This window comes from Eleutherodactylus coqui, chromosome 8, assembly GCF_035609145.1.
Source record: "Eleutherodactylus coqui strain aEleCoq1 chromosome 8, aEleCoq1.hap1, whole genome shotgun sequence".
Lineage (NCBI taxonomy): Eukaryota > Metazoa > Chordata > Amphibia > Anura > Eleutherodactylidae > Eleutherodactylus > Eleutherodactylus coqui.
The window spans coordinates 59,733,603-59,746,046 of NC_089844.1; the positions used below are offsets into that span (position 1 = coordinate 59,733,603).

The following is a 12,444-nucleotide window of genomic DNA, read 5'->3' on the forward strand; positions in this document are numbered from 1 at the left end:
CCAGTATAAAATGAGGCGGATTACTTATTGTTCCATTTTGCAGGCATTATCCTTCTGGAAGTAGAAAAGCCCATAATAACAAGCCGTACTCCTGCCAGTGATTTTCCAGAGCTACACTCATAAATTATGGCTGATCTGAGCCTTTACACGCCACTAGGTTTTTTTCCTTGATGCAAATTACGTGAGAAACCACAATTCTGTTCTCAGTTAGTAAATGTTCTTTACAATCTTCTCATTTTTAGAATTGTGTCCAATTTGGGATTTTTAGTATAAAAAATGAATTCCATTGAGGTATATACTGCTTTTTGGGGATTATTAATTCGATTTTGGATCACGCTCTTGTGAATGAAAAATTGTATGCTATTGTAGAAAGCTCAGATTTTTTTTTTAAGGGAACACCCCTGGAAAAACCTACACATTGTGTTAGGCTGAGTCTAGGTCAAGAGGGTATTTCTGCATCATGCACCTTCCCTGCGGACCCTACGCTAGGTACAACATGGTTTATAAGGGTTGTCTCAGGAGTTCTTTAAGTAGTCTTCTGAGACCAAAAATGATTGCTAGAACAAAAGGGCAGAAACAAATGACTGAGAGCTGTTCCTCCTCAGCTCTGTTCGGCGTTACCCCAATCCCCCTTGGAGAGGTATGGTTAGCTGTGAAGAGACATAAAATATGAATGCCATCGAGAAAATATTAGTGGGAGGGGGAGCAAACAACCTGGATCCCTATTGATCAAAACGTCTGATATGTCTCTAAAGACGATATTTACAAGGTGAGTGCGATATCAGTCTATTGCATAACTAAATCTGTGCTTTTTCTGTGATTGCAATGCGTTTTTCTCGAAAAACGCATCACATTGCTGAACATGCGATTTTCACGTGTAAAAAAAAAACAAAAACCCACATTGTTCCAATACTTGTAATTAGAGATGCGCGAGCGTACTCGCTAAGGCAAACTACTCGAGCGAGTAGTGTCTTATGTGAGTACCTGACTGCTCGTCTCTAAAGATTCGGGTGGCGGCGGGGGTGATTGGTGAGTTGCGGGAGTGAGCAGGAGGTAGCAGGGGGGGTGAGAGTGAGAGAGAGATCCTCCCCCCCGTTCCTCCCCGCCGCTCCCTGCCCCCCGCCGGCACCCGTATCTTTAGAGACGAGCGGGCAGGTACTCGCATAAGGCACTACTCGCTCGAATAGTTTACCTCAGTGAGTATGCTCACTCATCTCTACTTATACCCTGTTTCCCTGAAAATAAGACATACCCTGAAAATAAGACATAGCATGATTTTTCAGGCTTTTTGAGGATGCTTGAAATATAAGCCCTACTCCAAAATTAAGCCCTGCTAACAGTTAATTAAAAAAGTCAATTTAAATAGTGTCCAGGCAGCTATACATGTAAAAAAGTTAAACCTTTTTGAACAAAAATTAATATAAGACACTGTCTTATTTTTGGGGAAACACAGTAATACAAAAAAAAACAAAAAACAGCATTGTACGCCAATGCAAATTGCATGCCATTTTTTTCACACCCCACAGGGAATAATGGGCGATTTTTGAACAGAATTACCCGAAAATAGGCCATGCTGCGATTTTCCTGTCTCGCACTATCGCTTTGAGAGAAAAATCACTTGTGTAATATTACCCCATTGAAAATAATGGGTTCTTATCACATGTGATTTCTATGCATCTCGCCGTGCACAAAAGTCATGCATGAAGATTTGTTATGACGATTGTTCTTGTCGGATTGTTTTGTTTATTCTTTTTTTTTTTTGCAACAGCTGAAAGTTTGTACATTTGGCAAATCACCTTAATTTGCATCAGGGGTTGAATAATTTTGATTGCAGCTCTACATATATGAATATATTGATTCCGACAGGTCCCACTCTGTTCATAACAACTTGTTTATTCTGCAACGAATGGGTTAATCCGCGATTTTTTGAGTGGTCAGGCTGGGATTATGCTCTGAAGCAAGTACTGTGTGTCCGAACTATATCTCCTTGTCCTCCACTCACATAGAACAATGGAAGGGATGGTGAGCTAAGACTGTGCTCAGAGATACACAATACCATGCTTCTGTCAGTGTCTCCGGGTGCAATCCTTCTACTTATTGCAGCGAGCGCCTAAATTAAACATGATTTATGCTTAACCCCTTCTTGGACAAGAAGACATATGTCTGGCCTAGAAATAGGTGCTAGAATCTCAGTGAGTGAAGCCCGCGTTCTATAAATATGTAAACGACGGCGTGCGCTAAACTTAGATGTACAGCCGCTAAATATTTAATGTATGAAAACTTACCATTTCCTTATCCGTTAAAAAACCCATAATTCACAAAAATGTAACTAACGTTCTTGAGCACTTTAGGGGGAACATGGGTTAATGCAAGAAAGGATGGATTACATTGATAATGCCCTTTCTTTTATGTTACTCCGATTTGCATATAACAGAGAATCACATTAACTCTCTAGCAGCATCCTTCTTATCTCAAGGATGCATGCAGACACACAGCATGGACTCCCAGTACAAGAGGACAAGCTAGGTCACATTAGCTGTGGTTGGCTGAGGAACGCTGTCACACTTCACTGACAATATGCCACAGGAGCACAATGTCAACTGCACCCAAATGAAATATGCCTTAAGGCAGTTCATAGCGCTCCATGCCAATGGTCTGTAAACTCTGGCTCTAACAGTTGGGAAATTATAACCCCCCAGCGTGCTAGAAGTAATAGTTAAAGGGAACCTGTCACCTCTGTAAACTCCATTATGATGCTGTAAGGGGAGGTAACAGAGAGCCAAGTGGGAGAGTTTTTTTTATACTCAACGGCCCCCCTCGTTCCCGTGGTGTCCGCCGGTCAAGTCTGTGTGTGGTCTGAAAATCTAACTTGTTTCAGACTGCCATGCCCACGTTCTCCCATAGAGAGCACTTGTAGGTCACTGCTTCAAGGAGAAAGTCTCTGGTTTCTGATGTTCTACATTCGAGGCTTGTAAATTTTTGGAAAATAATACATAGACATCTACCCAATTTGAGGCCACTTTCACATAGTTGTATTTTGGTCAGCATTTGTAAGCCAAAACCAGGAGTTGGACAAAGTATGGAAAGATTTGTACTTCTTTCATGTTTTGAACCCATATTGATGCAAAATGTTGACCAAAATACTAAGTTTCCAACTCCAATTCCTCCCCTTCTGCATATTGTTGATTTACTATGCTTGGTGCTATCTACATAGCGCCGATGCCGTAAAATGTACAACATGCAGTCAAAGAGGTTAAAGATTCAACTTATGTGTTGCTTGACTGTATAGAGTAACAAATTAGAGACTGCACAGTGTGGTGGATGACAGTCAAGTTATTTCTGTGATTGACTGTCAAGGACACCCAAGAGAAAGAAAGTAGGATCCTCTGGGGGGGCCGAATGACAGAGAAACCCAAGAGCTAATATGGCTGACAATTATGGCGATGAAGGATATTAATTGATATTGCAGCCATATATGAGCAACCTGTGATTTTTGTTTCTCTCCATGGATGATCTACCTTGGGCTGATTGAGTGGGCATGAGTTTGTATTGGTCCCGATATTGGGACCTAGTACACATTGTGAATTATCTGTTGTTTTATATTGCTTTTTCAGCCTCCTATACAACCATGCATTGCTATCATAGTATAGGAATTGGATACTATTAAATGTGTAGCTTTTTCATATTAAGGTGTACATAGTGTAGCATTCAGTGACATTGCTTTTACAGCTCCCCCCTAATAGGAATTATCGCTAAGAAGAGTTGTTTTAAATATTTTTGGATTCATGTCAACTTGATTGATTTTACATTAGTAGTTGATACTTTGATAGAATTGATATTTTAACTAGATATGAGCGAGCGTACTCGCTAAGGCAAACTACTCGAGTGAGTAGGGGGGGAGGGGGAGGAGGGGAAATCTCTCTCACTCTCTCCCCCCCCCACTCCTCCCTGCTCACTCCCGCAACTCACTGCTCTCCCCCGCCGGCACCCGAATCTTTAGAGACGAGCGGGCAGGTACTCGCATAAGGCACTACTCGCTCGAGTAGTTTGCCTTAGCAAGTATGCTCGCTCATCTCTAATTTTAACCATTTGATGACACGCATACAATATTATTGCTTCTTACTATTGCCTCTTGTTCATTCTTTGGATGAATTATAGTTGGGATTGAAATGCTTGAAAGTGATATGAATTGTTGCTGGGATGAACTTTTTTTTTTAAGAGTATGAACTATTTCTAATGGTTTGTCAGCCTGAATTGAACTCCACGATGACCTACTACTTTGAGAGTTCTTGAGCTACTTCTATTCTATGTAACCACCTGCTTTGCACAGGAGTGATAGTCGTTCACGTGAATGGAGGCAGAGTGGGGCAGTGATTGTTCCGGCCGCCCACCTCCATTCACAGTAAGCAGGAGTTGCTCAAACATTGATTGGCTACTGTTTACATGGCCCAACAGTTGCTTCGGTTTGGGTTCTGCTATAGTCCAACCGGTGAGCGATTTCTTGTTTACTGCACTATTGGCGGCCGCATGTACACAGAACGATTATTATCCGAATTCACTATTTCCAGAGAGAATTTGTACAACAATCTCCCTGTATAAAAGCTCACCTCAAAAAACAAGCGACTTTGGCCCATATAAAGAGGCGGTCGTTCATCTATGAATGACTGCCTGTTGACTTTGAATGGAGAAGGGCTGTTGGAAGAGTTCTCCAGCACGCTCTGCTTCATTGATTGAGCAATTATTGCTTTTGCTTAACACACTGGGGAACACCATTTTTGGTGACTGAGAGGTTAGAACCTTTGGGGGATATGTTGCGGTTGTCGATTCTGAAAATGACAGTTTTTCTCCATCAGGTCTGCTTGTCAAGACATGACATATGTTCATTTAAATGTACACATGTACACATATTGTATTACACATGTAAAAGCTGAAGGTATAAAAATAAATCCTAAGAAGCAGAGAACATGAATAAAACAAAAGTTTCTTCATTGAGATGTTGATGAAACTCCATTTCTGTGATTTCCTGCGATGAGATATTCCTAGACATTCAAGCTGGATGTTTCACCAGTAGTCTGCCATCATATGCGTATCCCATCGTCCGCAGTCCTGTTCTTCCACTGTCACCAGTAGTCTGCCATCATATGTGTATCCCATCGCCCGCAGTCCTGTTCTTCCACTGTCACCAGTAGTCTGCCATCATATGCGTATCCCATCGTCCGCAGTACTGTTCTTCCACGGTCATCAGTAGTCCGCCATCATATGCGTATCCCATCGTCCGCAGTCCTGTTCTTCCACGGTCACCAGTAGTCCGCCATCATATGTGTATCCCATCGTCCGCAGTACTGTTCTTCCACGGTCACCAGTAGTCTGCCATCATATGCGTATCCCATCGTCCGCAGTCCTGTTCTTCCATGGTCACCAGTAGTCCGCCATCATATGCGTATCCCATCGTCCGCAGTACTGTTCTTCCACGGTCAACAGTAGTCTGCCATCATGTGTGTATCCCATCATCCGCAGTCCTGTTCTTCCACGGTCACCAGTAGTCCGCCATAATATGTGTATCCCATCGCCCGCAGTCCTGTTCTTCCACGGTCACCAGTAGTCTGCCATCATATGTGTATCCCATCATCCGCAGTCTTGTTCTTCCACGGTCACCAGTAGTCCGCCATCATATGTGTATCCCATCGTCCGCAGTCCTGTTCTTCCATGGTGACCAGTAGTCCACCATCATATGTGTATCCCATCGTCCGCAGTCCTGTTCTTACACGGTGACCAGTAGTCCACCATCATATGTGTATCCCATCGTCCGCAGTCCTTTTCTTCCACGGTTCTTATTCCCTGGTGAAATTGTTCACCCTGTTCATCACTTACATCACCACAACGGAATCCAGCTCTGTCGTGTGCAGGGGGCCTTATAGTACCCAAGGAAAGGCTTTACAACCATACAAAACAGCGTCCGCTCATGAGCCTCAAAGTTGTCCACTGAATCTTGGGGATGCTGGTCTTTCATGAGTTCCCGGATTTATGGTCCATCGAATTTCCCTGCTTTCAGCTTCTCCAGGCTCATCGCAGGAAATCTTCTACATTTGTAGGCAAAACCCATTCCATGCCTCTTCAATGTCTTTACAGATTTTTTCAGCAAACCAAGCTTGATGTGCAGCGGTGGCGATGTGTACCCTATGTACTAATAGTAAGCAAATGCTGGAGGGAAAATAAAGTACGTAACAAAAATAGATAATGACATCAGGACTATCTCAAAAACTAGAGCCCCTAGAATGAAATGAGTGATATTTTCGGAATCAGTGGACAAAAATAACCAGAATAAGGTCTAATTTTCCAAGCATCATTGAAAAAAATTTTTTTGTGTTCCCCAGCGTAATCATGTAACAGTACCCTTTGTTCGCTGTGGTATAAAGTGTGCCCATGTTATGGGCTTATATTAAATTGAGTCCTTGTGTCAATGACTTGAAAGTTCTTATCAGTTTGAATTTCCAGGCTGTCCCCTCTTTCACTAATTCGTAAAATTGCCTTTCAGTATTAGAGGGGTTCTGACACGAATAAGGTTTTTATGCTTTAGCAGCCATTGTTCCCTGGTCTGCCTAATGGACACAGGGAACCCACGATTAATGGCTGCTAAAACATAATACTTACCTTGTCTCCTGTTGTTGTTGACATCAGGGGGGTCATCTCCCAGCAGGCGCTGCTCTTCCTCTTCTTCCTCCACGAGCTGCGCCGCTCCGGGATCGCGCGCATGCGCAGTGGAGAGGTGCCCTCTGACAGGAGTCAGGACGGGCCGCGTCCCCACTGCGCACGCGCAGAATCTCGGAGCTCAGCGAGGACGGACGGGCCGCCCACAGCAAGCACTGCTTGTGACATGCTTGCTGTGGGCGGCCCGACCGTTCACCTCGGAAGTGACTGATGGACGGAGAAGAGCCGGAAGCGGTCATTTTGACCGCTCCTGCTCTGCTTCTACAAGCCACAGAAGAAGATGCCGGCTGGAGGGGACATGCCTGGCGATCGGTCCTAGCCAGGCAAGGTGAGTAAAATTTTTTTTTTTTAAATGTCAGAACCCCTTTAAGACTTTTAAATCTGTCACCTTTATCCTGGTCCACAGAAGTGTTTAGCCACAGATTGGAGATGCCTCTCAGTCAACACTGCAGTTTCTGCTTAGTCACCCTAACATGGATTCCTTTGGAGCACCTTGTATGTCATGTACACATGTCCAAAGATACCACATTGGAGAATGGACAATGTGACATTGTACATCTTCTCCATGGCACCTACCAGGACAGTTTTGCATGGTCGAAACTCCTAACAGACTCCCTTTCAGAATGATAGAGAGGGAAAAGTCTTGGAATTCAAACCAATGAGAAATATTCAAGTCAATGACACAATGACTCAGTTGTGCATTAATTTTGTAGTCAACAGTCACCCAAAACGGTCAAAATCGGCCATTTTGGGCTACCATTCTCACAAAATTCTCACTGGAAACAGCAAATTCCATTGCGAATTGTCCTGTGTGTATGCAGCCGCCAACAGAGCACCAAGCCAGACATAGATCACGTGTCGGAGTCGCTTGCTTCTTAGCAGAACTAAAGCCAAGTGTCTATTGGCCAGTAACATAGTTTGTTAGGCCGAATGAAGACAATGTCCATCTAGTCCAGCCTGTTATCCTCCTGTGTTGTTGATCCAGAGGAAGGCAAAAAACCCCAAGAGGCAGGAGCCAATTAGCCCTTTTGGGGGAAAAATTCCTTCCCGACTCCCTAATGGCAAACAGACTAATCCCTGGATCAACCTCTAATAGTTCCTACCTGCCTGTATACCCGGATTAACAATTAACCTAAGATTTATATCCTGTAATATCGTAGCACTCTAGAAAGACATCAGGTCCCCTTTTAAACTCCTCTATGGATTTTGCCATCACCACTTCCTCAGGCAGAGAGTTCCACAGTCTAACTGCTCTTACAGTAAAGAATCCCCTTCTATGTTGGTGATGAAACCTACTTTCCTCTAATCGTAACGGTTGCCCTCTCGTTAACCGTCGAGGTCCTGGGTGTAAACAGATCATGTGAGAGATCCTTGTATTGTCCCCTCATGTATTTATACAGAGTTATTTGGTTGCCCCTTAGCCGTCTTTTTTCTAGAGTAAATAATCCCAATTTTGATAGCCTCTCTGGGTATTCCAGTCCCTTCATTGCATGTATTAGTTTAGTTGCCCTTCTTTGAACCCCCTCCAGCACTGTAATATCAGTGTCTACAGAAGCCGCTCAACCTTTGAGCAACTCCACTTTACCGTGAATGGACGTAGGTGGCCAGAAGATCCCCGGCCACTTCGCCTACATTCATTGAACGACTATCGCTCCTGTGTAAAGCACTTAATTTATTTCTCATATACCCCGACAGTATGCTTCAGGCGATCAAGAATCAGTCTGGCTGTTTTTTTTTAAAATTTCCTAAAAAAAATCGGATTTCTCCAGCTGAATTCAATATTAAAGACACATCAGGTAAAGAGATTGAAGTCTGCTATTTTACAAAGAGGATTAAGTACTGATTGGATTATGGATCTGAGAAATGCTTCTAGAAAGAATTGTAATTAGTAGCTGTAATTCACAAAGATCTGATTACTCTACAGAAAATGTGTCTAATTGGTGGACTCGAGTGATCCCCCCATGTTCCAGGGTGACAAATCTATAAACAACTATATGCATAGGGCCCAGAATAAGCTTTTTTTCAAATCAGCCTCGTCATTGAGGGAAATAAAGAAGCAATTTTAGCACAGAATTCTGGAATTGGGTAACCGTGTGAGGTATAACAATGTTATCGGAGAGCCACGTTCCCTTTTATGAACTCTATTTGTAGAATGCAAGTGGGAGAAAAAGTGAAATCCACAAGCAGGATCAAGGACAAGTATTTTAAGTACCATATACACGGCTTGGGCTCTTTAAACGAGGACCAAAGAGAACGAGATTACACAGGAGCAATTCTGTATCCTTGGCTGCTATCTAAAGGGGCTTTTGAAAGAGCTTTTCAATGTGACCAAAAAGCTCAATGCTGTGCATACCCGGCCTCATGTAACCTATTAACGGCTATTATGAAGGCAAAAAACTGGTTTGTGTCCCCAATAGAAGTCTGTCACGCATCAATAAATTACAGTATTTAAATCTCACGAATCCAAGGCTGTATTGATTTTCCAGGTAGCTATTACATGTTGTCCTACTGAGCCGCCGGTATACAATATAAACTGAATAGAGCACTCATCTCCAAAATTAAACTGAGCTGCTTTGCATCCTCCACTGTACCCTGTAGAAAAATCACATTAACTCGCTTCCGTCAAAAGTTTTAAAACTACTATCGTATCTCCTGTATGGCTCAGTTAGTCAAAAAAAAAAATTTTTTATTCATTTTTAAACATTTTTAAAGGAGTTGTAAACCAAATTGACTTCTAGTGACTATCCCTAGAGTAGGTCCCAAAAGTCGGATCAGTGAGGGGGTCTCACTGCTAAGACCTCCACGATCCTGAGGACAGGAGTTTTGTGTCCCGCTGCACTCCCCACAGTGAGCAGGAGGAGACTAAATGGAGTGGCAGTCCAGCATGTGTGGCCGTCGCTCCATTCATTTAAATGGGGTCGAGAGAAATCGACAAGTACAAATTGGTTATCTCTAGGAGTCACATTAAAAATTGAATGAAGTAGCATTGCGCACGCTCAACCACTGCTACATTCAATTTTTTCCTCGTTGCAGGTTGTGCAGTGAGGAGAAGGAGGGACACAAGACCAGCATTCCAAGGATCGGAGGAGGTCTCAGTGAATATATGGATATTTAATAAATACTGATGCAGGGTGCAAACATAAGTTGAACAATATTGGCACAATCATGGCTATATTATTCAGTGTATAATGAGGTGCCATAGCCCTGCCCCCCCCCCCTGCCCACACACACACCCCACCCACTCACCATTATGGTGCCATGTTCTGGTGTTTTTTGCCCTCTCCAAGCCTTTACTATAGAAGTTGGGCCAAATTTTGCTTTCTTTTTTGTCTACAGTGCAGTTTCTCTATAGAGTGGAGTCTTGCACAAGTTCACTTAACCAAATAAGAAAAGGGATGGGCAAAACCAGAACTGGGCCCACATTTCTCCAAGGGGCACACAGAAAACAAATGGTCTGCATCAATGGTATAGATGTCCTTTGAATGAAAATATGTTTTAAGAATGCACATGACTTCCCATATTTTACAGTAAGTCCACACGGTTGCATATATGCTGCGAGGCATGCAGTATAATCAGTAACTGCATGCAATGTAAATGCCAAATCAAGAAATCACATTTTCATGCTAGGTAAAACAATCTACAGCAGTGGTCCCCAAAGTGGTCTATATGGACCCCCAGGGGTTGATTTTGTCTTGCTGGGGTCAATGTCAGCAAGAAAAAAATTTGGGGGTGCATGAGATGTAAATGGGGCTCCACATGGGCAGACTCCATTTAGGCAGGTCATCATCAACATTTAGGCGTTCTGTAAATGACATAATGCACCTTCCATTGAAATCAATAGACGCCATCCGACCCACTTCCCTTCCACACTTGACATTGTTGAAAGGTCGCGGATTCCGTGTCATCGCTAGGTGAGGGCACGGGAAAAGCAGGGGCTTAAGAAAAAAAATCTGTACCGCGCATGTCCAACGGCGAGCCGTGTGGACTATCCGCAGTACAGAAAAGAAAAAGAAATGACAGTTATGCGCGGGTGCTGATTGCACACAGGGTCGGATTCCAATAAGAGCTCCCGCATGTGGAATCCGACCCGGTTGAGTGCAGCCGGCCTTAGGCAGGAGGTCTACGGAATCAAAAAAATCGGCAAGTGGCCTACGGGGCAAAAAAGTTTGGGAACCTCTGATCTACAGTGTAATTTTAAATCCATCGCATGTCAATTCAGGCTTGTAAGATTCTCACCGTGTATTTCATCCTTTCAAATGAAGCATGAAATCTGCAAATTCATTGCCAATTCTTGGCTGCAGACAATACAGCCCATGTCGATCTACCCATCAATTCCAAACTGCTGTTTACATTGGAAAGAACTTAATGTCAGTCAGCTAACATGTACAGGAGCCTGCACCATACCTTCAGAACTGTGATGTTCCAGGCGAAGCTCTCTATTGCTTTACTTAGTTTTCTGCCTTTCAGTCCTTCCTTTGTCCCCAGACTATGTAGTTCCTCGTGAAATTCCATCCCTAAACAAAGCAAAGACAAAAAACGGAAGTCTACAAGTTAGAACCATATAAAACACAAAAGAGCTGTGCTGTCTAGACGCTTCTCCCTCCAGGAGATGATGATTATATCTCATATTAATTATATTTTATGTCTGTTATTTCTAGGACTGTGTAGGATAATTTGTCAATACTAATTATAGTCGAAGCTGGCAGATGAAAACAGCAGTGAAATTCAATTATTAACTCCTTACGTCATAACGATTAAAGTGAATCTGCCACCTACATTTAGCCTTATAGGCCAAGCTTAAGGGCTCAAAGCAGGTGACCCGCTGAATCTGGGGATGTAAGCCTTATACTTACCTTCCCCGTCAGTCCCCCGGTGCCAGCACTAGAAGCTACCACTCAATTCATGGAGCGGTGCTGCTAAGTAGTCCATCCGTTCTAATTTTATAATGGGCGTCACTCAATGCCCTGATTGGCTGCTTCCAGCACTGACATCGGGGGAATGACGGTGAAGGTTAGTATAACACTTACATCCCCGGACTCAGGTGGTGTAACCTAGTTTTAGCCCATAAGCTGATAGGCCTAAGGCCGGCTTCACACGAGCGTGACAAGCTCCGCTGCGGAATATTCCGCAGTGAAGCCCGTCACGGCGCCCCCCAGAGACCCCATACTTACCAGCGGAAGATAGCGTGAAGATGCTTCCCCGCCCACCGCCGTCGCGTCATGTGACACGCCCACCGTGTCACATGACACGGCCGGCCGTGTCACGTGACGCGCCGGCCGCGTCATATGACGCGCGGCGGTAGGCGGGGAAGCGTTTTCACGCTATCTTCCGCTGTGTTACAGCGGGAGATAGCGTGAACGGACGGCTTCCATTGACTGCAATGGAAGCCGTCAGCGCGTACACCCGCAGCAAATAGAGCATGCCGCGGGTGAGGACGGGAGATTTCACGGAGCGAAATTCCGCGGTGGAATTCCGCATCGTGAGCATTGTGCTATTCGGTTCAATAGAACCTAATAGCAGGGGGCAACGCAGCGGATTTTTGCCGCGAATTTACGTGGCGTAAATCCGTTCGTGGGAAGGAGGCCTAAGAGTAGGTGACCGCGTCTCTAAGACAATTTACCATGAAAACTTTTCACAACTTCTCTTCCATATAGAAATTGCAACAATAGTATGAGAATTTGCAAACAGAGAGAACAGTTATATTATGTTTGTGTTGCACATTAGCAGTGGGTTCAT

General features: G+C 43.9%; 1 protein-coding gene across 1 annotated transcript in view; it reads right to left on the reverse strand.

Moving 5' to 3' along the window:
• PLCL1 (phospholipase C like 1 (inactive)) overlaps nucleotides 1-12,444 on the reverse strand; it is a 259,157-nt gene that overhangs the window by 24,844 nt on the left and 221,869 nt on the right. Inside the window, exon 5 of the mRNA XM_066575683.1 lies at nucleotides 11,113-11,222. Coding sequence (XP_066431780.1) covers nucleotides 11,113-11,222 — 110 coding nt within the window. The remainder of the gene's footprint in view (nucleotides 1-11,112; nucleotides 11,223-12,444) is intronic.